Source organism: Tauraco erythrolophus, chromosome 1 (genome assembly GCF_009769465.1).
Source record: "Tauraco erythrolophus isolate bTauEry1 chromosome 1, bTauEry1.pri, whole genome shotgun sequence".
In the NCBI taxonomy this organism is placed as follows: domain Eukaryota; kingdom Metazoa; phylum Chordata; class Aves; order Musophagiformes; family Musophagidae; genus Tauraco; species Tauraco erythrolophus.
In genome coordinates, this window is record NC_141465.1 from 125,051,266 (window position 1) to 125,076,521 (window position 25,256).

General features: G+C 39.6%; 1 protein-coding gene across 2 annotated transcripts; it reads left to right on the forward strand.

The window, feature by feature from the left end:
• The first annotated feature begins 68 nt into the window (after positions 1-68).
• Positions 69-23,833, forward strand: MRE11 (MRE11 double strand break repair nuclease). Of its 2 annotated transcripts, XM_086614077.1 has the most exons (20): positions 69-101; positions 606-720; positions 1,321-1,453; positions 2,359-2,519; positions 3,751-3,838; positions 4,755-4,896; positions 6,950-7,064; positions 8,189-8,374; positions 8,837-9,008; positions 9,743-9,823; positions 10,373-10,499; positions 12,502-12,605; positions 15,208-15,381; positions 16,559-16,621; positions 17,555-17,771; positions 18,687-18,770; positions 19,873-19,928; positions 20,410-20,477; positions 21,131-21,209; positions 22,368-23,833. In XM_086614077.1, the coding sequence occupies exons 2-20, from the start codon at positions 701-703 to the stop codon at positions 22,416-22,418; spliced, it is 2,121 nt and encodes a 706-aa protein (XP_086470203.1). In that variant the 5' UTR covers positions 69-101; positions 606-700; the 3' UTR covers positions 22,419-23,833. The 2 variants fall into 2 exon arrangements, with proteins under 2 accessions (XP_086470203.1, XP_086470210.1); XM_086614084.1 differs by lacking the exon at positions 15,208-15,381.
• The last annotated feature ends 1,423 nt before the right edge of the window (positions 23,834-25,256 follow it).

The window sequence follows — 25,256 nt, forward strand, 5'->3', positions numbered from 1 at the left end:
CTCGGTTCAACCGCGGCGGCGCGGGAGAGGCGGCGGGTGGGCGCGCTTCGAGCGCCGGGGCGGCTCTCGCGAGAGCGGCGCGCCGGGAACGGCGTGCGGCGGTAGGTGAGGGCCGCGCCCCGCCCCGGGCGACGGCTGCTGCTCGGCCGCGGGCCCCGGTAACGGATCGTGGCCGCCCCCGTCACCCTCCGCTCAGAGCGGGGCAACGCTCCGCTGCGCTGTCTGCTGCCCCGCGCTCCTGAGGGGAGCGGGCCGGTCACCGCCGCCCTGAGCGTGCGCCGGTGCTGAGCTCGATGGCGGCCTCCTGCCCAGGCACGTTTCGCCGCCGTTCCCGCGAAGTCGCACGTTCCTCGCGTGCCTCCGGGTGGCCGCGCCCGGGAGGGAGGCGCCGGGAGCAGCGCTCCGTTCCCGGGTGGCCGGTGTGAGGGGCTGTCGGCGCCCCGCGGGAACGCCGCGCGTCGTGTGCGGTTGTGAATGGTTAAACCAAGCGCGGATCGTTGCTCCTCTGCAGTGTTTTTGCCGGCAGTGATTACCGGTAACGGACCGGGTAACCGTTTGTCTCACCATGCTCTTCCTTCTAACTCGTTTGTGTTTTCGTCCCTTAGGCTTTACATGGCGTCTGTGGAGATAGAAACTGACTTCCTGACCTGACTGACCAAACCGTGACCGGAGCCTTTTTGTGAGGATTCCTGGCACGAGGATGAGTGCCATCAACTCGCAGTAAGCTCCTGTTGTCTACAGCTCCAGTTCTTCTGTCGTATCAGATAGCAAGTCTTGTGTGTTTGGATGAGTGAAGAACTCAGATTAGCATTCCTGTTTTCCCTCAGGACCGTCACACTTGCTTTCACATGTAGGTAGCTTGCCTGTGCAAAGAGAGAAATTGAATGTTTATTCACCAAGCCTATTCTAAAGGCAGAAAACATACAGAAGATTCTTTATTTTCCCATCAGATACTTCAGAGAGCTGGTTGCAGCCTTCTGCTAGAGCAGACTGGTTGTGATAACCAAATTTTCGAACTGGTTGGGTTGGTGAAGTGCTGTTTGCAACAAAAGTATGGAAATGTTTTGAGAACATTACAGGAATGATAATTTGATGGAGTTTTGTAACAAATCTCCTGTGTTATTTAATGACTTTGGACAGAACAGCTTACCTTAATGAAGTCTGAGTTGAAATTCAGACCTGGTGTAGTGGAGGGTTTCCCCGCCCCTGCCATGGAAAGGGGGTTGGAACTAGATGATCTTTGAGATCCCTTCCAACTCTAACCATTCTATGATTCTGAAGTATATTGCGCTCAAACGCAAATTTTCCTGTCTTATTCAGGGACGATGAAGATACCTTTAAAATACTTATTGCTACTGACATTCACCTTGGCTATTTGGAGAAGGACCCAGTGCGTGGCAATGATACATTTGTGACTTTTAATGAAATTCTGGACCATGCTCAAAAAAACGAAGTAAGTGCTGCTTTTTGGAAAGTGAAGGAGTGAGACTGTGGAAAATACGTTCCAACCTGCCAGAAACTGTAAAGCTTGGTCCTGGTGCAATCTTTGGTAATATCACATTAAATGACTGAACTAAACTACTTATTGCAGCCATTACGTTTCTGTTGTAGTAAAAGGAATGATTATTCCTTTGTGAGAGCATTCTTACTAGATTATGACCCTGGTTGCGTTACCGGTGTTTTCAGTGTGCCTGCGCCAGTTCCAGTGGTGTTTAGGGAGGGTTGTCACTGCAAGAAGGGAAGATAACTGGGGAGAGTGAGGGTAACGATCCAAAGTCTTCAGACAACTCAGAAGTTGGAAAAAGAAGTTAGATGCTTTTAAAGCGTTGTTTCTGGTTTTAAGAACAGAATGTTTCTTAGTAAAATTATTTGTAACTTTGATGATTTTTTTTTTCCCTGAATGCTTTTTCAAAAGCTAAATATATACAGAAACTGAAACCAGTATACTCCCAAAGTAATCTGGAGATAGCTACTCATTGCTTTCCACTGGGTATCATGGCAATGAAAAGATAATGTATCTCTTCATACCTGTCAAAGAAAATGTTCAGGAATCAATCTTAATAAAACATTTCACAGTTTTGTTTTTTTTTACCACTGTCAGTTGTTTTCTCCTATAGCTCTTCAACATATAAGCCTTTTGGGGTTTGGTTTTGTTTTAATGAATAATATAGTTCAGGTTTGTTTCATGAGGAAATTAAATACAGTGTCTGCAAGCACCAACTCATTTTACCTAGAAGACCAGATATGAGGAGATACGTGGAACTCCTTAGAATAAATGATTTAAACAATTTGCTCAGAAATCTTTCAAAGTATTACAAAATGTTGTATTAAAATAATAGAACTTTTTGTTACATACAGGTGGACTTTGTTTTATTAGGTGGGGACCTTTTTCATGAAAACAAACCTTCCAGAAAAACAATACACTCTTGTTTGGAGTCATTAAGAAAATACTGCATGGGTGATCGTCCTGTTCAGTTTGAAGTTTTGAGTGATCAGGCAGTTAACTTTCACTATAGCAAGTAAGTGTTTTCCTATAAATTGTGGTGTAAGGTTTGGTTTGCATATTGAGTGAAGATGTTGTGATTTTCATGATTTATACCCTTTGTGACTGGAGCCTTGAAGTTTTAGGCCTGTTTGTGTGGGGCAGTTTACAGGATCACTTCACTTGTCATCTTTTATCATCTAAGTCTACAAAGGAACGCACAGAATTTTTTGAGAAACTTCTGAATGTGTTGTGGCATTTGATACGTTTATGTAATATGTAGTTTCTATCCTCCAAGTACAGTGCAAGTAAATTAATTTAGATGAATTGCTTTGGTAAAATCAGCAGTTCTTTGTGTGTAAACAAAGGTTACAACAACCAGGTTGTGCTGGTTTTGGCTGGGGTAGAGTTAATTTTCTTCCCGATGGCTGGTATGGGGCTGTGTTTTGGATTTGTGCTGACAACAGTGTTGATAACACAGGGATGTTGTCCTTGCTGCTGAGCAGTGCTCACACAGAGTCAGGGCCTTTTCTGCTCCTCACCCCACCCCATCAGCCAGTAGGCTGGGGGTGCACAAGGAGTTGGGAGGGGACAGAGCTGGGACAGCTGACCCCAACTGACCAAAGGGATATTTCATACCATATGACGTCATGCTCAGCATGTAAAGCCGGGGGAAGAAGAAGGAAGGGGGAATGTTGAGGGGCGTTTGTCTTCCCAAGTCACTGTTACGCACGATGGAGCCCTGCTTTCCTGGAGATGGCTGAACACCTGCCGGCCCATGGGAAGCAGTGAAGGAATTCCTTGTTGTGCTTTGCTTGCGTCCGTGGCTTTTCCTTTCTCTGTTGAACTGTCTTTATCTCAACCCACGAGTTTTCTCACTTTTACTGTTCTGATTCTCTCCCCCATCCCACGGAGGGGAGCGAGCGAGCGGCTGGGTGGCGCTTGGCTGCCAGCTGAGGTTAAACCATGACAGTCCTTCTTGGCGCCCAGTCTGCTGCTCTTGCACGTACCACACAACATGTTGTACAGTTCTTTTCATAGGCTTGGAGGAACTTTTTGCTACCCTGTTCCCAGTGGGAATTGCCATTCCAGTCCATGAGTAAGAATCTTCTTCTGCTGTGCAGCTTAAGCTTATTCATAGCCACTTAGAGCTCATTCGTGTTTCTGTCATGGTGTATTTGGGATTACATTAATTTGAAGAGAATGCTGGCAGTTGTCCACAAATTTGTGGGTATAGTTGATAAATTTTTTTCCCTCTTCTTATTCAGGTTTCCATGGGTGAATTATCAGGATGGAAATCTCAACATTTCTATTCCGATTTTTAGTATTCATGGCAATCATGATGATCCCACAGGGGTAATTATTATCATAATTGTACTGTACTGTTATAATACAAAAATAATATAGAAATAGGGGCTTGTATAGACATACAGTTCTTGGGGAACAGGCTGGTTTTAGTCAGTTGCTCCACTCTTCATGTAAATATTTTGTGTAGCTTTATGGATTCTTTTAATTAGTGACAGCAAGTTGAAGTGTGACATTAAAAAAGTGAGTGGAAAGAAATTAAGAGATTCACATGAACTATGTTTAATTTCTTTGTTTACATATATTTCTGTCATTGAGAACAGAATCACTTCTCATGCCAAGAAATGACAGCCTTTCCAAAAGTTTCTAAAACAAGTTCTGCCTACAGAGACCGAAAGCTTTTTTCTTAAAGAAGGAGAATTGTAGTACTTTGAGTTGTGGATATACGATTGATATGTATTTTATATTTTCAAGGAAGATAATGTAATAATGATAAAATGCCAGTTTAAAAATCAACAATGAAAAGTAAGCAGGAAAAGGACGTTTAGAAAGCACAAAGCGTGTGTAATTTTGCATTTTGTAACAAATAGCAGTGTATCATGGAGATGAGTGTTTTCAACAACAGAAGTTTAATTTTGGACCTACTATGAAGCAGTTAGCTTAATCAGATAATTTTCTGTAGTAGTTTAAAGGCTTTGGCTGTTCAGATTGGTTTGTTTATTTTTTTTCTGAATGATCTAATGTTTAATTTCATATTAAAATGAAGCAAAACTTGTAAGGAAAAGGGATTTTCTTCTGTACCTGTGAGCACTAAAAAAAAGCCAATATGTGTGGCAGGGTTTTTCAACTGCAGAAGTTACTTAAGGAAAGATATTCGCTCTCTCTTTTGAGACTGTTTTACTTAGACTTTAAAGACTAAATGTTCGTGTTCAAAGTTTTTATATTTGTTCCTTAATATTTTCTACAGGCAGATGCACTATGTGCGTTGGATATTTTAAGCTGTGCAGGATTGTTGAATCACTTTGGACGTTCAGCTTCCGTGGAGAAAATAGATATTAGTCCTGTCTTATTGCGTAAAGGTAGAACAAAAATTGCTCTGTATGGCTTGGGTAAGTATTAATCTGCCAGACTGTGGCCAGACTGTTCATGTATTACTGAAGCTCAACAGGTCTAAATGAAGTTGGAACAAGTAGATGGTGCTGCAACAAACACGAAGGCCTGAGTGATGCTAAATTAAAGCATATCAATTCTGCGACAGTTGTTTGGAAAAGCACGTGCGCTGTGTCGTTATTTTCTGACTTTGCAACAGTAATCTCTTGGGTTTGTGACCCCGTTTTTACAGGTCCCTGCCACTTGTAGTGCCTCTTAACAGTTTGGATGTTCTGCAGAATATCGGGTTTCTCCTCCTGCTGCCTTGTCACTGCCTGACAGATAGCTTTTTCTCTTTGCTTTTCTAAAATTTTTAAATAAAGCCTTAAATAACTTTATTTCTGTACTTTTATTGGTCTGCTACTTAAGTTAGCCATAGATAGTATCAGTGTATCTCTTAATTTCTCACTGGGGTATACTAAGCTTGCTTCCTCCTGTTTAGGTAAAACTTAAACACTGTCTGTTCACATAAAATCATAGAATGGTTTGAGCTGGAAGGGACCTCACGGATCATCTAGTTCCAACCGCCCTGCCATGGGCAGGGACACCCTGCACTACACCAGGTTGCCCAAAGCCTCATCCAACCTGGCCTTGAACACTTCCAGGGATGGGGCATCCACAACTTCTCTGGGCAACCTGTTCCAGTGTGTCACCACCCTCTGAGTGAAAAATTTCTTCCTTAGATCTAATCTAAATCTGCCCTCTTTCAGTTTAAAGCCATTTCCCCTTGTCTTATCACTACACGCACTTGTAAAAAGTCCCTCTCCAGCTTTCCTGTAGGCCCCCTTTAAGTACTGGAAGGCTGCAATAAGATCACCCCGGAGCCTTCTCTTTTCCAGGCTGAACAGCGCCAACTCTCTCAGCCTGTCTTCATAGGAGAGGTGCTCCAGCCCTCGGATCATCTTTGTGGCCCTCCTCTGGACCTGCTCCAGCAGTTCCATGTCCTTCTTGTGTTGGGGACTCCAGAGTTGAACATGCCATTCTAGTTATGTTTAAAAGCATAAACTGAGCAGAAACCTAGTCTCTGGCATGTTTGTCTGAAGTGTTTCGTAAGTAACATCTGTCACAAGTAACCTTAGTTTCTTTAGAGAAGCTTATGAAGAGTTTCATGTTTTACAGATGTTCTGTGCTGGGTTTTTAACTTCAGTTTTTCCCTTTCGGTTTTCTCCTCCACCTTCCCTTCTACCCCCGCTTCTTACTTAGGTAGGTTATGTTTGACTGCTGTCTAGAGAAGTTAACTGTTAAGATCTTCAATTTTTCCCTCTTTTTATGTCCAGTCATGAATGCTAAACCACTTATTTCCAAGCAACTTTTATAGCTATAAATTAAGTTGCAGTTGGCCGTGATTCCATGTGTTTAATGAGATACTTTGAGAGTTTGTTAGATGTTCTAAGGGTTAGTAGTGAGGATTCTAATACCATAATATAAAAGTTTTTAAAAAGCATTTAATTTTCTAATTCCCAAAATCGCTACTGGGAAATGCAACAACTTTCTAAAGTGTGGGTGTTGCTGCATGAATATGTTCATGAGGTGTTTCTTTGAGGTTGTGCCAGGATTATATACCCTCTTGACTTTCTCTGATTTAGAAATCACTTGTTCATGTAAGAAAGATGTAAACTCCTGATGGGATTTTATGGAAATGCTTCATAAACACTGAGTATGAGTGTTTGTATTTTCTCCCTTTGTTAAAATCATCAAGGAAATAGTCAGTGAGAACCAGTTTGGAAGTACTGCAGACCTTTTCCTACTGTGTGGGAATGCACAGACTTATTTAAAGGTAGATTGCATGTTAGAATGCCTTATTTTCTGAAGCCTATCTAATAAACCAACCAATTTATACTTTAATTCCTTTGAATTCATAATGATGCCTCAGATTCCTTAGGTTGTGAAAATGAAGATCTGACCTAGCCATAAAGTTACTCTTTTTAATAGAGTTGCTAATAAAAATGCTATAAAATAAAGAGTTGGTTTACCACACAAAAATGTTTTGATGTTTTATTTTGTCCGCTCCAGGAGCTATTCCAGATGAGAGGTTGTATCGTATGTTTGTCAATAAACAAGTAACCATGCTGAGACCAAAGGAAGATGAAGATAGTTGGTTTAACTTGTTTGTGATTCATCAAAATAGGTAACAGTATTGAATGAATTATGATGACTTTTAAACTTTCTGTGTTACTTCATTAAACTGCTTTGAAAAGGATAGGTGAGGAAGCCAGCTACGCCACTTGGTAATTCTTGTGAGTAGCTGGTTTCTCCAGATCTTCCCAAACAAAAGCATTGTTTTACAGTTGATCTTACAGAAGAATCATAAAGGAAAAGAGTTTAAATAAGATTAATTCAGATTAATTAAGATTAATTCTCTAACTTTCATAGTTGGGGGCAGTGGAGGGTTTGTAGTCTAATGTGCATATAATTAAGTCTGCATGCTAGAGCTGAAAGAGCATTGAACTTCATATTGCGTTTTCTGTGCGTGTTTGAACCTAATTTGGCAAGTGCCGTGTCTTGCACTTGCACTGCTGTACTTCACAGTTTCTCTTGAAGAGAGGATAGGCAGCATGTGTTCTTCCTGCCCACACGCTTCTCCAAGCTGTGTTAGTGGGAATAGGCAGAGTTCTTTTCCAAATCCTTTCTAATAGTTTTTCCTGAATAAGAGTGCAATCGTCACGTGCAAGTAACAGTGAGGCAGAAGTAAACAAATATAGCTGAGATAACCCTGTGTACTGATCTTTGTCTAGTAGGCTGAAGCAGCTCGCTCCTCCTCCATTGCCTCCGTCTTCTGGACATGGATGGAGAGTGATGTGTCCCATGTATGTTTAATTCAGCCTTTTTTTACCCCACCATTTAAAAGAAATGTTAAAGGAAAAAGCCTATGAGGCGCTATAAATGCATTCATATGGAGAAAACCTGAAAGTCTTGCAGCCAAGTGAGAAGAAAAGGCAGGTCCAAAGAAAAGGAGGGGAGCAGAACAGAATGAGCTTCATTCAGAACACAAACGCTACTGAAAACTTTTCCCTCCCTAAGTTAAGCATCTTTATGACTTCGGTCTGTGTAAGTTCCCTTTCTGTTTAACCAAACACTTTGAACAGTTGCATAAGCAATAAATGTTACGAGTCCCTGATGTGAAATGTAAGTCAGATATTTTTGCTAGAGTTCCTGTGTCACTTCAAATCACGCGATTTTTCTCCTTCTTCACTCCCCCCTTGTGCACGCATGACTGTACACGTTCTAATTATTTTCTCTTTTCTTGTACAGGAGCAAACATGGAGCCACCAACTATATTCCAGAGCAGTTTTTAGATGACTTTATCAATCTTGTTGTGTGGGGTCATGAACATGAGTGCAAAATAGCTCCAACCCAAAACGAACTGCAACGTTTCTATGTTTCTCAGCCAGGAAGTTCAGTGGTGACATCTCTGTCTCCCGGAGAAGCTGTGAAGAAGTACGTGATCTTTTCTTTTTTGTTCTTGTTTGTCCCTTGCCTTATGTCTCATGTGTTGAGAAAGGAAAAATACTTCTATTGAGTATGAAAGGGCTTGTTATAACGTGGATTAGCATCAGAGTGTGACATAACAGATAAGTAGATGGAACCAGTGGCTAGAATAACTGCAGTTTTACTTAGGATTGAACCTAACATTTGAACCAAATGGAACTTGTCTAAGAGGAGTTACATCCTGATAAACTGGAATACAAAGAACTGTGTACACATGCTTGTGTATGGAACAACCACAATCTAAATATAACAGAACTGAAGATTGCCAGAGCCAACCCAGAAGTACAGATCCAAGAATTTCCTATAGCTTTTAAACTTTTGTCCCTGAAAAGTAAACATGAATTTAAAACAAATATTTATACCATAGTTCTGTTGAGTTTGTCTTCTAGTAAGTTACTTTTCTCCTTCTAGACACGTTGGTTTGCTGCACGTTAAAGGGAAAAAAATGAAAATGCAGAAGATTGCTCTAGAGACAGTGCGAACTTTCTACATGGAAGATATTGTTCTAGCAGATCATGCAGATCTTTTTAATCCCGACAATCCTAAAGTAACTCAGGCAATACAAGCATTCTGCATGGAAAAGGTAACTTGCAATGCTAAGTATATGGATAACAGTGTATGGACAGGGAATGGGATCTGTGACTGGTTTTGAGACTGGAAAATGAGAAATCTTGTGTCTTGCCCTGTATTATTTGAGACGGACTTAGGCAGTGTTTCCATAGAAAGCTAATTCCATGACGTTCACTGCAACCTTGGCTTCCAGATTCCTTGACTGGGGTGACCTGTTAAAGTAGACTGGAACTGCTTTATGGGGGTCCATATCATCTTTGTACAAAAACTCCCGCCTAAGAGTGGGGCAGTGTTGGATGTGCACTTCGGAACCAGCGCAGATCCATGGACCTAAGCCCTGAGAGCGGGGCTGCGCAGCGTGAAGCGTCAGAAGTAACTAAGCAGGGTTATTAATTGCGCTTGCTTCTTAGGTCTATATAAGTCTCTTCCTGCTTTTCCCTGGAACCAGAAATTTAGCAAAGGATAGTGGCTGTAAAGTAAAGTAGTGTGAGTGATCAGTGATACAGATACTGCTGGACTGTGCTGCATCTGAAAGCTAAGCTTTTCGTTGTGACTTTTTTCTTATTCATTCTTACGGCTTTTGGCTGGACACCAGTACATATGTGTGTTCAGGAATGAAAGCACATCCTAGAATTATTTATTTTTATACATTCCTCCTGCAGCTGGATGTGTTTTAAGTTATACTTGAAGAGTTCAGGCATCTGTAAGAGAATAAAGTGGAACTGAATTTCTTATTCTTCTTCATAGGTTGAATTGATGCTGGACAATGCAGAAAGAGAACGCTTGGGAAATCCACGCCAGCCAGAGAAGCCTCTCATAAGATTACGAGTAAGAAGTTGTTTAGTTTGGATTGCTTTGTTTTGAAAGATCACTGCAAAAAGTTTCAAAGCAAAGTCATACTTTATGTATAAGCACATAATATATAAAATTTCTTAACTGTGTACAGGCAAATATAAATCACTTTCGTGCCATGATTCTGTTTACCTGTGGTATAACCAGCATTCTGTGGTAAAGGATGAGGCTGGTCATGTGTACTTCACTTCTGGTCTGAGTAAGGGGATGAAAAGTGGCTATCTACAGAGAAGTTTTAAGTCATATTATCCTATGTTTGTTCCTAGCTAATTTATAGAAACTTTCCTGAAAACTAGTAAATGAAACAAGTTAGGAACAATTACATATCTGGGCTGTTACTACCTATTCTGCTAATATTATTATTATCTATTATTATCTATTAACTGTTCTGCATAGTATGGTAAAGCATTAACTTTAGATTGACTTATTTAATTTTTCCTTTGAAGGGTAACAAAGTCGTCTTGATTTGTGTGGCTTCTCTGTTTCTGTTTGTTTCGTATTTAAGTTTGTCCTTCCCTGTCTTAGGTTGATTATACAGGTGGCTTCGAACCGTTCAGTGTCCATCGTTTTAGCCAGAAGTACATGGATAGGGTGGCTAACCCAAAAGACATCATACACTTTTTCAGACATCGTGAACAAAAAGAGAAAAATGGTAATTATAAGGGAAAGAATCATTGGCTTGCTTTGGTTTTCATTTATCTTCCTTTATTTTGTTACCTGGCGCTTGCAAAGGCTTAGCATCTGCCATCTAATGTCTTCTAGGAGAAGTAAGGATGCATAGTCTCATTTAAGTGTAAATATTGCCCAAATATTTCTGTTCTATTTCTGGCTTTGTCTAAAGTCTTGATGTTCAGCACAGCATCTTCTGACAATTATTCATAAATAGTTCTAGTTCCTTTTTCTTTGGCCTCAAACCTTGCTGAGCTGCTTATAGTAATACATATAGCTCTGTACCTGAGTGAGTTACTCCATGATTCTATAATTACCCTGACAGACATTAAACATTTCACTCTGGGACTTCTCAGAATGAGATGGTTGTTTTGGGTGCTCTGCAGCAAAAGAGGTGGGTGTTGTGCTTTTTCCCTTTATTTTTTTTAATTTTATTGCTGAAGTAATTAATTATTTCATTTATATTAATTCAAAAGGTAGGTTTATACCTAAAATACTAATGGAGGGGATGGGCTTGAGAGATGTTTGTACATTTAAAAAAAAAAAAGGTGGTCCAAATGTACAACAGCACTTTGTTAGCCCTAATTAATCATGTGTATGAGGTGCTCTTGGCTTTTTAGTCTGTTCCAGGTATGTCTCTATTCAAGCATTTGTGCAAAACAAATAATAGCTGTTACTGTTGTAGCTTTTCTCACTGTGCCTAGAATTTTTAATAATGGTTAATAGATGTTGCCCAAACACTGGATCTGTAATAGTCACTAATGAAGACACAGCTTGCACAAGAACATACTGTGCTAAAGAACTGTTAATGTTTCACAGTAGTGCATTGTAAGTACTCCAGTGACAGTTTTTGATTACACTGTCAGTTTTATAAAGTTCAAAACATCATGTTTCATACATAAAAACTGCTTTTATTGAGACTTTTTAAATTATGCTGTATTGATCTTATTTTATTTTGCTTTGTTGTTTTTTTTTCCAATAGTTGCAGAATCTCATTAACGTTTTTGGAATACAAGATAGCTGCTACATCTGTCACCATGTTTTGTCAATACATTTTGATTTTCCTACTTAATGTGCATCTCAGCTTCAGGAAGGGAACATAAAAAGAATACCATGGTTCTTTGCATTACTTAGTTAGATATCCTCTAATGCAAGGCAGGTGGCTAATAAAGCAGTCCGAATTTTCCGTCCATGTGCATGTAATGCTGTGGTTCTCTACAGGTGATGTTAAGACCTCACGAGTTCAGCTGTTGTTGTTTCTTTTGTCATAGCTGCTTACATAGCAAGGCTAGCAAAACGATGTTTTGTGCTTGCATGTGGCAAATGTCTAGCAGCAGTCTGTAGTCACTTTATATTACTTTGTGTGGTGTATGGTAACCTCAGTTGATTATCCCGTTCATTCTTCTGTCATTCCTACCTTGCTGCCCAAGAATGGGGGGCAGCCTTAATGAGCTATGAACATTTTTCTACTGAAAATCATAGAATGGTTCGGGTTGGAAGGGACCTCAAAGATCATCTAGTTCCAACTCCCCTGCCATGGGCAGGGACACCTTCCACTACACCAGGCTGCTCAGTCAGCATGCTTTGAAGGAAAATTTCTTCTCTACTAACAGAGTTACTTATAAAAAAAACTCTTGTGCTTCGATGGGTCCTTTGATTTTCTTCCATTTGTGATCCTCTAGAGGTCAATTATAATAACCTTCTGGATATAGTGTTCAATTTATAATTCCAGACATTTAGTAGTTAGAAGAACGCTTTGTATCTGCTGGAAGTGGAATTGTCTCGTGCAGTTATTGCATATGTTATGTTTACCTGTGTTTCCAGACAATACACTCTACAGTTGGAACAAAAAACCTTTACATGTAAAAGGGACCATAGTTCTTAAGAGGCCTATATTAACCTTTTTTCCTGTTACTGTCAGTGGAGTGATAATAATTAAAAGCTGCAAACGTGAGTGACAGTGCCACTGTGCTTTTCTGTTCCAGACAGTGATATTAATTTTGGAAAACTGGTTAGCAGACCTGTTTCTGAGGGGATGACACTGAGGGTGGAAGACCTCGTAAAGCAGTATTTTCAGACAGCAGAGAAGGTATCTTTCTACCTTTTACGATTTTTTTTTTTTTTTCTTTTAATGGAATATAATCTTTTTACCGGTTTTGCTTTCTTAGTGGTAGTAGCGTGCCCTGAAAAGACTCTGACATTCAGCAAGTGAATTTATTTCCTATAGAACTGTATGTGAATTTCTGTATGAAGTATAGATCTTAGGTTAACAAGTAACACTTGTATATAGGTTGTCTGGGGTATGTGAACACATGCTGGTCTGAGAACAGTATGATAACTTCATGTGAACTTGCAGTGTCTGCCCTGTACTAAACGATGTGTCATGTTCTTACAGGAGGAAAATGTGAAGCAGCATGCTCTGAGTGAGAAGCTGCCTTAATTTACTGTAGGGTCAATATGAGACTGTACCATTTACTGTTACCAGCTGGCTTCAAGTAACTTGTTACTTTGCAGTATGTTTGTGTCCTCAGACATAGCACAATTCCACATTGTATTTAAAGAGAGCTTGGAGAAGGAGGAGAGCCCCCCAATAGCTGGCTTCCTCCCCACCCTTTCATCAAACCTGATTTATTTCCCTTTCCCAACACCAGGACAGTAACATCTCAGAGGTAAATAATAATCAGTGAGTCAGATGCCCAAATGCTTGATGATCAAGCATAACTTTCAGAAGCTACTTCAGAACATGCTTTATGGAAAGTAACTAGACCAAGGATTACCGAGGTAAAGACCTCCCCAAATCATATCATCTTGCCTAACCTTAGACATGTGTTAGGTGTCAGTGTTAGGATGACTTAAATCATGCCCAGGGTGACTAGGTCAGTGTAGGTACTTCTTCAAATGTGTGTTGCTCCTAAAACCCATAGGGAGGGGTATAGAATCATAGAATGGTTTGGGTTGGAAGGGACCTCAAAGATCATCTAGTTCCAACCCCCCTGCCACGGGCAGGGAAATCCTCCACTACACCAGGTTGCCCAAAGCCTCATCCAACCTGGCCTTGAACACTTCCAGGGATGGGGCATCCACAACTTCTCTGGGCAACCTGTTCCAGTGCGTCACCACCCTCAGAGTGAAAAATTTCTTCCTTAGATCTAATCTAAATCTGCCCACTTTCAGTTTAAAGCCATTTAAACTGTCAAAGACAGGGCATTGTATTATTCTATGAAAAATAAATTTTGCTTTTAATGTCTTTTCCTCTCTTATTCTGCAAAATTGTCTTTGTTACACCATCTTCCCATCTTGTTTGTATGTTTTTTTATAAACAGCTCAGTTACTGGTCCCTGACTTTGAGGCCTGCTGCTTAACATCTGTAAAGACTTGAAAGAGTCCATTGATGTTCTGGGAAGGCTTGCAGTAGGGGGATAATACATGTTAAGTTAAGACAGACAATAAAAGAAAGAGCTGGGGGAAAAGCATATGGTGCCCCAAAATGGTGATAGAGGTCTTAATCTTTGTGTTAAGATTGTGCTTCAGGATCTGCTAGACACCTGCTCTTGTCTGAGTAGGGAAACTCTTAAGAGAGTCCTTGGACCCTGAGGTGGCACAGGGCTGCAGTTGGACATTCAGAAAACGTTAGACCAAAAGTATCTCGCAAACAAGTACCAGACTCTTTTCAGTTCCAGTGTTGCTGGTAAGATGAGGCCTGGGAATTGAAATCACTGCTATTTGTCTCTTTACCAAGCCTTTTATTTTTTTTTACCTTTGGAAGAAAACTTAATTGCTGAAAGCCAACATGAACGTAAAATTTATTCCTCTGTGCAGCATTATTTCAGGGAAGGTTTTATGCTTCTGATGCAACCCTTAAAACAATTCCTAAAGGACACCGGGAAGGATCAAAAATCGTTAATAAGCGTGTATAATACTTATTACCAAGAAGTTATTTGTGCTACAGTTTCCAGACAAAAGAAGCTGCTGTTTAAACATTACTATCCATATGGGAGTTTCATTCTCAGAATGTCACTTCTTACTGTATTGGGAAGGAGGGTAGAGAAGAGAATGGCTGCGAAACACCACCAGTAGCATCTTAATATCTTAATGTGGAAAATCTTGATGAATATCATGTCAGTTGGTGAACATGTGAGAACTATTGGTAATTACAGAATTGCTTTTCAATAGAGTAGACTTCTGCTTAATAGGTCTTGATGCTTCATTACAATAATTTACTGTGCTCTGTAACTGCCATTTTTTAATGTTGGAATTTTACAGTAAAACTAAATAGTTTAGCATTTGTCATAATTCAGGGCCTATTTTTAATAGCATTTTTATGTCTCTGCAAGTTGATCTTTAATTTAAAAAGGAAACTAGGAAATAAAGTTAACCTTTCCTCTCTCAGCAATACGTTTCAGTCAAATTGTTTTAGATATGACTAGCACTGTAGTTTCTTTATGGTTTATGAAACTCTTTTCTTTGAGTCTGGAAAATACTCTTGTTAAGTAGGTGTAACATGGTAGTAGCAAGAGGGTTGTAACTATATTATGAGTAGCATGTTTGCTTATTGCTGTGCTTTTCTCTGATCGAAATGTTCAGTGCATGTTACTGGTTTTGGAACCAAATTTATCTGAAACAGCAGGAATGTTACTCACTTTCTTTGATGATAGATGCTTCTTAACAAAATGTTTTCCCTAATTATAAAGAAAGTACAGCTTTCACTTCTAACTGAAAGAGGAATGGGAGAAGCAGTGCAGGAGTTTGTGGACAAAGAGGAAAAAGATGCCATAGAAGAGTTGGTGAAATTTCAACTAGAAAAAACACAGAGGTTCCTTAAGGAGCGTCGCACTGATGCAGAGGAAGAAAAAATAGACGAGGAGGTAATATTCTGTTAATGTTAATTCCTTAGCAGAGGTCAAGGCAGACAGTAGAAAAACTAGTGCTCAAACCTGGTTTAATAGATTTGCCTCTGTGTGGAGCATGTGCAACACTCAACCTCTAGTCGTTTTCTGGAATTAATAAATATGGTGATGAAGTTTCAAATACGTAGTTTAAAAGCTTGTATTCAAAATGGGGCTTAGGTATGCTTACTCTGATTGTCACTTTATTTGCTCACGCATGCATAGAAAAGATCTGTCACTCTAATATATGTAGAACTATATTTATATCCATCTCTCTACTGTGAGAAAGATGGTAGGTGTGATCTCTTCTTAGCTTTTTCAGATTGACTTAGGGAAGAGTACAGGAGCAGGGCAAGCATAAAGGGAACTTATCCTTCAGGTGCTTTAATAGCTTCTAGCTGCCTGCAGCTCAGAGCGTCCCGGAGACAAACCTGGTTTATGTGTATCTAGTAACCCTTAATAGACTTCTCTGTCAGCTTGTTGAGCTTCCACATGAGCCCATGTAGTCATTTCTAATATTCAAGCATTGTATGACAAGTTGTTCTGCAGCTTAACTGTGCACAGTGTAAAGAATATTTTGGTGGGGGGAGCAAGGTTGCACCTACCTGTTTTCCTGCTGATTGCATTAATTCTTGAGGGGTTGAAAGAGACTAGAAACAATCAGTGCCTGTAGGCTTTCTGTGCCACTTCTGGGAGTTTTTTTGTTTGTCTTTCAGACTAATGTTTTATCTCCCTCTCACCCATCATATCTTTTTCCATACTTGACAAGTTCAGCTTTCTAGTTATAAATATATTGCTCTATCTTGTTTCTTCATGTCTACCCCTTCTCTTCCACTTACTCATATTTCATTGTCCCTTATTGTCAAATTACATATACTTTCTTTCTCTTGAACATAATATCTCCTGCTTTTCATCATGTCCCAAGCTTTTTTCTCTATTAACAGATGTAGCTCTGTTATTAATAGAATGTGAGATCGTTAAACTGTAGGACAGCATGAAAAAGCTCTAAACAAACTGTTCAGTTATTCTTGCACTCTTCTTTGCCCCTCACATGAGCTTGTCTTAGTAATTCAGTGATCAAGACACCTCAGTCCTTGTGTTTTGATTATTGTATGAAATGAACTGTTATTTTGATGGGAACTCTTCTTTTCTTCAGGTACGAAAATTCAGGGAGAGTAGAAAAAAGAATACCGAAGAGGAGGATGAGGAAGTTCGTGAGGTAACTCCTTTTAATTTTGAACATAGGCTGAAGAACAGAATGGTGACTTCTGCGTATGAATGAAGTCACTTAGCAATACTTCAACATTGTCCTTGCCAAAAAGTGCCTGTCTGCCTAGGGAAGATTAGTAAGTCTTTTTTTAAATCTGCCTTGTGCAAATCTTTCTTGTGCAAATTTGTGAACCTGAATGTTCAATTGTTCTTGCCTTGAGCTGAGGTTAGACCAGGCAGGTGAACTTCAGAGATCTATCATCTTAAACTATTTGTGATCCCATCACCAGTGGTTGTGTGGGTGGGCTATACTGACTGATGTTACTGGAACAAATTGGTATTATTGGTAAACCTTTAGGTACTGTTGTCATCATCAGTCATCTTAGAGTCTTAGATCTCCCAGAGATTTGTATCTCGATTGCATATGTCTTTCCAAAGAGAATTGCCAGCCACTGACAGCATTGCTGCTCCTTTGTCTTTGCAAGCTATGTGAGACTGGAATGAAATTTTGAGAAAAGGGACACCTGGGGTAGATTCGGTTCTTCTAATCAGAGATATCTTCACGTGAACTAGTTGTCTTAAGCACCCACTGTCGTCAATGAAGATCAAGTCAATGGAGCCCAGAGGGTGCTGCTTCTGAGCAGATGTACACAGCTGACATAGGCTGGCCTGAACTGTTCACCAGACTCCACTGGCAATGTATCATATTGACTAGCTCCGTTCTGTTACGAGAGCTTAGCTAACTTTGTATATACATGTTTAAATTAAATAGACTAAATACTGTCCCTGCTTTTTGACAGACTTCCTTGCCTTCTGTAACGCTGTGGATTTGGGTCTTCTAAGCCTCCATGGTTTAGAACTATGTATCACAACTAGGATTTAACAATGGTGCATTCCATCATTTAAGATTCTTTTTCCTGTAGCACTTATTGTTCCATTTCAGGCAATGACCAGGGCTAGAGCCCACAGATCTGAGGATGCAGTTCTTGTCGCAGCCTCCAGTGATGAAGAACTCATGGATACATCGATGAGAGGCACTGGTGATTCAGATGATAGCCTTCCTGTAACAGTGAGCCGAGGGAGGGGTCGGGCAAGAGGTGGTGCAAGGGGTGCAAGAGGACAAAATTCAACAGCAAGAGGTTCATCTCGAAGGGGAAGAGGTAAGTGCAATTACTGGCTTTTTATTTTTTCTTTAAAAAGGGACTCTATTCTGATGTTTCCATCAAGTGGAAATTTGTTGCTTAAGAATTCCTACTGGAAAAATATTCTTCACAAATGTTTTTGGTATCATATTAGATACAGCTGACTTAAGCCTTACAAAGCTTAAGTTGTGACTTTTTCACAGGTTAATTAAAAGAAAAATATCTTGCTTCCCATCTATGGAAATGTATTAGAATCTTAAAAGATGGGTTATTGGGAAGTTCTGTGCAACGAAGTGCAAGGATAAACCTTTGGTACTGCTAATGGTAGTGCATTTGATCAGTATAGAGAGGAGGTACAGATTGTCTCTATCCTAGTGCAATTTACAAGAGACTTCATTGTTTCTAGTGAGTGAGAAAATGAGGAGTGTTTCTAAAGCAAAATTAATTAAATGGCTCCTTGGTTATGTGTGATTGTGCACTTTACAGTGATAGCAGTACTTCCATTATATGTAAATATATGTAAAAAAGAAAAGGTGGGGCCTTGTAGTAATATTCTCCTTTGAGTTGTCTCAGTAGTATACCCAAAGGTCTAAGAGCAGGATGAGTTGAAACAAAGGCAGTCATCTTAGGACTGATTTGGTTAGTGCCTTTAAACTGGTTCTGTGAGCATGTGCTCTGACACTGCTGCGATCCCATCAGAGCAGGAGCATGTGTGTTAAAGAGGCCGTGTCTCCGGAGCTTTGAACGCTTAACCCAGAGCAGTTCACCTCCATGTGAAGAGGGCTTCAATTCAAGGAAGAAAGTGAAGGAGTAAAGAGGAACGTAGGTTTTTAAGTGACTTCCCACTCAGTAATGATAGACTACAGGGGGAAAAAGACAAAGCAAAACAAAAACCTGCTGAACAGACTTGTGTATTGTTTATTATCCCTATAGGAAGCACTAGCCAAGAGTCAACTACTAGCAGCAGAACCTACAAGCCTGTATCTGTGCCTGCCAAGAATATGTCTATCATGGATGGTAGGCCTTTGATCTGTCTATTATTCTAATCTGCTCTCTCAAGTTGTCATGAAGGTGTTTATTTAATGAAGTGCCTTAATTGCCTGTATTTCTATTAGTCCAATTCAGCTGTGAGAGATGCTTTTGGTTCTAATGAAATAGAATAACTAACAGTGATGAGAGAAAGGTGGAGGGGGAAAAAAGTAGTGATATCCTGCTCTCCTGGGGTAAAATGAAACGTGTCAGGAACTTCTGACTAGAACTAGAAATAGAGAATGACAGAATGGTTTGGATTGGAAGGACCTTAAAGATAATCTAGTTCCAACTCCCCTGCCATGGGCAGGGACACCTTCCACTAGATCAGGTTGCTCAAAGCCTCATCCAGCCTGTCCTTGAACAATTCTAATGGTGGAGCATCTTACAGTATGCAGTTCCTTAAGGAATAGGCATAGAAGGAATGTGACTTAATAGCATCTATTTTATGCAGAATATTCCTCAGTGGACAAAATGTTTAAACTTGACTGATGTTTACGAGTTAGTAAGCTTTAATGCAAATCTGTTTAGTTTTGCATTGTAGCAAGTTTTAGAAATGCCAGTTTTCACTCGTGAAGACACACTCATCTGTGATTTAAGCTGCACAGGTAATCTGAGTACTAAAGGAAGAAAAATAGTGCTCACAAATCTATACATGAATCCCACAAAAATACCCAAAGGTAGAGTGAGTTTTAAATTAATCAGCAAATCATCTAAATTTTAAATTGGTCAGCAAATGACCTAAAATACTGCAGAGAAATCAATTATAGCAGATGTGTTGATGGTCTGAAGTGTTAGACACACAGGAATATCAATTATAGTAATATTTTTTTTTCTTCCTCTTAACCAAAGCTACTGAAGGTTTTTCAGCCAGACTGGAAAGAACCTGCTGCTGCAGATCTCTGGGTTGTCATACTCTAGCAAAGGCTTAATTTATGTTTGGGTTTGGGGGGTTTTCCTTGTTTGTTTTACAGAGTATTTTGCAGAGGAAATGCATGCTAAGCAGGTCTTAAATAAAAAGAATGATACAACATTGTTTGCATTTTATTTGTGTGAGCACTTTAAAAACACTACATTTGTTTTATCTTAGCCTTTAGGTCTTTGAAACCAGATGCCTCCTTGAATTCATCTAAACCTTACTCTGAGGTAAGAAGCACCTCGCATGAGTGAAGTTGCACTGCGTTTTGCTGTCTTCTGATTTGAAAAATAAATATGTGGTGAAAACATTAGCCTAAACCAGCAGATGCTCCTGAGCTATCAAGTCCAGCAGTAAGTTTCTGTGTGTTAATTTGGAGACCCTTTGTACCTTTTTTTTGGTATGGGGTTTGTCTGAGAAAAACAAAGACCGTGTTTTATTTGTGACTGTAGTCTGAGATACAGAGTGTATATACGTGAGTATTTGGGAGGTTTCTGTAAGATCAAAGATCTGAAGAGCAAAACTTGTGCTGTATTTGCACATTGTACAGTTCCAGCCTGGAGCCCTGTTAAGTGTATATTATAACTAAGTAGGTATATAGCTAGAAAAAAACCCCAAAGGCTCTATGCTATAGTACTGTAGTATTATGCACTGTATCTGTGTAAGAATAAATCCTGTGATAAAGCGTTATAAATTATATAATTTTTTCAGGATATTATAGATGATGACTCAGATCTAGAAGACATTTCTATTATTCCTTCTTCCAAAGTAAATCAAAGGTCAGTATGTTTACTTCATGAACACTACCATGACTGCCTTATTTCTGATTTGCAGTCAACAGTCGAGGGTACTGATCCACTACCTGAAAAAACAGATTTTTAAGAAAGTCATAACACTACTTAGAGAATTTATATAAATTTTTACCTATTAATGTGCAGGATCTTTCTATAACAATAAATTGGTCTACTGATTGAGATAAGCTAAGTCAGAGCTTTAGAATTAATGGCTTTAAACCGAAAGAAGGTAGATTTAGATTAGATATAAGGAAGAAATTTTTCACTCTGAGGGTGGTGAGGCACTGGAACAGGTTGCCCAGAGAAGCTGTGGATGCCCCATCCCTGGAAGTGTTCAAGGCCAGGTTGGATGAGGCTTTGGGCAGCCTGGTGTAGTGAAGGGTGTCCCTGCCCATAGCAGGGAGGTTGGAACTAGGTGGTCTTTGAGGTCCCTTCCAACCCTAACCATTCTATGATTCTATGACTTGATATGGAATTAATATGTTAGTTTGAGAATTTGAATCATTCTACTTATTGTTATTTATGTTCATTCTTGATCTCTGTATTGGTGGTCCAAATCTAAGTTGAAGGGCAAGTTGTTAGAATGTCTGGTAGTTGAGAACATGCTGATGCCTTTTTTCCTCTTTGTATGTTTCAAGGTTGTCAACTACATCTTCTCGTAATAAAAGAGGTTCGCAAAGCCAAACGTCTAGAGGAGTTGATTTTGAGTCAGATGAGGTATGGTATATAGTGGTCTTTTTTTCTTTTACTGTGGGTAAGTTTCTGCAACTTACTGTTTTACAGCTATTTGAATAAAGCATTTCAGAGTTAGTTGTTTTGTTTTTTTTTCCCACTAACAGGGCTAGATTATTGCAACCAGCTTTAATTAGAATATCTACATAATCAGTATAAGGATAGAAGAGACCTCAGGAAAATATCCAGTCCTTTTTCCCTTCAATTTTTAATCAATTAATTGTCATTCCTGAAATGTGTGGAATAGATTATTTTTGCCTGGGGAAGAAAGTAATCATAATCTCTTCTAGTGTTATGTCCTTTCATTTTTTAATGTATTTTGTTCTTGTAAAAAGGAAGAATTTTGGTTTATTGCATTTAAAAATGGCTATTTCCCAGGGTACTTTATTGTTTTATTGTTGCAAATTATGTAATTACACTTAAAAAAAAATTAAACCACTATTTTCAAGTTTAAGGTGTCTATACTTGCAGTCTATATTTGAACTTCCAGGAAGTGGTTTCTTCCATAATTAAAAAAGAAGAACTTTATGCAGTTTTCCACTGAGTAGAATACACATTATACTGTCGAGGGCTCTGCAGTTTGTTTTCACAGGCTGGCAGACTGCCGTGACTGGTCAGGGTCCTCGCCTTAATGATGTCAGACGTCAGCAGCTTCAGAGAAAATTACAAGTTACATTCTTGTTCCTTCTTTCCACTATGCCATCTCTTCTCCTTGTACCTGAAATACAAAACTACGTGTTTGCTTGAACATGCAAAAAGAAACAGTATTTTCGATTCATGCAAATCTCAGTAAATCAGGATGAGTGATACGTGTGTAGACATAACTTCATGGAGGTTATGTGCTGCTCATAATGATAAAATTTTCCTAGGTCACACCTAAAATATAGATTGTTCCTTGTTTCAAAGTAGCTGTTCTGATCATATTGACTTAAACTCAGTGTATTTATTTATGATCTGCATATTTATGATCTGGACTTTTAAATCCATGGATAATCTCTTCCATATCAAAACCAACAAAAATCGGTCTGTCAGAAAACATGGAATAATGTGACCAGGTTTTCGAGTTTAATCTAAAGGTGATTTGACTTTCTGTGACTCAATGCATGCTAGTTCTAGTAATGCATGTCTGTTTATAAATTTCAGGATGAATTTGATCCATTCAAAAGCACTGCACCATCAAGAAGAACTAAGTGATTTCTGGCTCGCTGTGCAAGAGAGAAACATGAAAGTTAGTGAAGAAAATGGGAAGCAGTTTGCGAGGCATTCTCTGTGTAACATTTCTCTGTAAATGGTGGCTTGCCTTCAGTTTTCACTTCTGTGAAATGTTTTTGGTTTGTTTTTGGGTTTTTTTTTGCAGTGGCACCAAGCTTGGTAAAATCTGGGTGTTGCGTTGCTTGATGCATTAGGCTAGAGTGTCTAATATTCTGAAGTACTGCCTGAAACTGCAAGTTCTTTCTAAAACTTCCAAAAGCCTATTTTCTTTCTGGGATGATAATGTAAATAATAATGATATCTTTTGTAGAAAACCCCATCTTTTGGGCTTGAATTTTTCGGAGGAGTAAATTCATCATAGTATGCGAGTAAGGATATGGACACGGACTTGGTCAGTGTAACGAAACTTGTACTTATTTGCAATTTTTTACAGATATAGTTGAAAACTCTGAGGAGTAATAATTTGACCCAGAAATACAGTTTTCAGTATTGAAGCTGGAAAATGTTCTAGTACTTTCAACTCTGCTAGGAGAACTAAACCCACTATTACACTGTTATTCATTGTCATAGGATGTGAGAATGGAGTCTGCTCTGTAATTTAAGAAGCGCCAAAGACTTCAGCTTGAGTTGCGTTGTCAGCTTTTACCCTGTAAATAAGATGTAAGGACTAGAACCTTACAGCTTCACCAGGAATGCTGCTTGAAGAATAAAGCAATCGAGCCAGTAACGGGCAGGACGTTCCCTCTTACCTTTTTCTTAGTTGACGTTTTTTAGGTATGTGTTTTCTGAACCCGCTACTTCAGTAACCCTCCTAAAATGTCATCACTCTTTTCCAAATATTCTCCAAATGAGGCTTTTAAAATACAGTATTGCATTCACAGTGGGGGAACCACTCCTTCTCTTGAAGGAACCAAGACCTAGACCTATTCCTGCTTTCCCCTTTCCACCTCGGTACACACCACTCAGCAAAAAATGCTGTTCTAAAGCATTAGAGCTAAGCGAGGAAAAGGCCAGAGGAGTTCATCAGTTAACACCCCAGCATGTCAGAGAAGCACTAAATACGTTGAGTAGCTGCAGCCATGCCCTTGCATTTTTACTTTCTCCTTCAAAGAGATGGGATTGGGCAGTTGTGTTCCTCTGGCTGTCACTGAACATGACTGTTGTCACTTTGTCTGCATATATGCTGTAGCAGGGAACCTAAATGAGCCTTGAGCTTCCTGAAGACTTCCATAAAAATTATCAAGACCTGCAAATTTCTAGTGTAGAGCTTAGTAGCAACTTCCAAAGCAGTGTGATCGCTTAGGGTATCAACAAATAGTTTGGTAGGCTGTCTCTTTCCTTTCGTTAAGGGCTGTCAAAGCTGTAATATTAACCTATGCAATTACAAAGCTGCTGTAAATACCCTTCAAGGTGAGGGTTTAGGTATTTTTTTTTTAAATAAACTATTTCTGTTAAGTAAATAATGTCGATTGTATGGACTACATTGAATCTGAGAGATTGAAATTTTTAAACCACTTTTTGCTGCTTTTCATTACTCTCCACATGGGGTGGAGTTAACTTTCCCGCAGTAGCCCATGCGGTGCCGTGCTCTGCATTTGTAGGTAGAAGGATGTCGATGCCACACCAGTGTTCTGGCTACTGCAGAGCAGTGCTCCACAGCATCAAGGCTCTCTCCAAGGCCTCCACAAAGGCCAGCAGATTGGGGATGTGTGGGAACATTTCTAGCGAAATATGGACATGATTATATGGAGCTAAAATAATAAGTTAGCATAAGCAAGGGCTGCTTAGCATGAGTAGGCCCAAGATTGTGAAAGGTCAGGTTCTGTAAGGACACAACAAGGAAGAAGAAATGAGGAAGAATCTGCCTGCATAAGAGAAAACTAGAGAACTTGAGACGCACGGCAACCGTACAAGGCAAACAGCAAAACCACAAGAAGAGAAAGTTCCCAAAAGAAAAATCAGCCAGTCAAGGACTGTATCCATGTTGTCTAATCTGTGATTACCAATCAGTAACAAACACGCTGTTTGCAAATACAGCAACATATCAAAAGCAGCCTCTGATTGGTAATAAACGGCTGCTTTATCACTCTCGTAGAGTTGTCCCAAGTCCGTTACTATACGCCTCCGTCAGGGACGGGCAGGAGGTTGGGAAGGCACACAGCCAGGACAGGTGGCCACAGAGACATTCCACACTGTATGATGTGCTCAGCAATAAAAGCTGAGGGAAAGGAGAAGAGGACCACATTTGTTACTAAGGCATTTGTCTTCCAAAGCAACCACGACATGTACTGAGGTGCCTGGACATCACCTGCTGACGGAACATAAGGAATAAATCTTTTTATTGCATTGCTTTCATGCACGACCTTTGCTTTTTTTCCATTAAACTGCCTTTATATTGATTGATGACTTTTTAATCTAAGTTTTTCTTCCTGTCCTGCTAAGGATGAGGAGTGAGCAGCTTGGTGGGCACCTGGCAACCCCCCAAGCTCAACCCACCACACAAAATTAAACCTGTTTTCCTTCAAAGACTTAAATTGTCTAGTTTATTGTTTCACTGAGGTCTTAAGGGGACTCCATCTTTTAATGTTGCAGACAGATCCTGGGTAAAGATTTTAGCAAGGTATATAGGATTAATGGGAATCATATCAAAGGTTCTTTCTACGTTTTTCATAATTTTTTTTCAGTCAACTGTCAAATTCACAGCGGCTTTGTTTATACTATTAAACTGCAGCAGTTCTCAAATTGTCTTGTAGAGAAGATAAAGATGACATCCTTCAGGGGAAAGAGGTAACCTGGTGTGTCTAGAAAGGCTGTACTATA

Bases quoted from the DNA above. Each gene is read 5' to 3' on its own strand.
- MRE11 (XM_086614077.1), top strand. From the start codon at position 701: ATGAGTGCCATCAACTCGCA. The intron at 7,065-8,188 runs GTAACAGTATTG...TTTCTTGTACAG, and splicing joins TTTGTGATTCATCAAAATAG to GAGCAAACATGGAGCCACCA. The intron at 16,622-17,554 runs GTAACTCCTTTT...GTTCCATTTCAG, and splicing joins AGGATGAGGAAGTTCGTGAG to GCAATGACCAGGGCTAGAGC.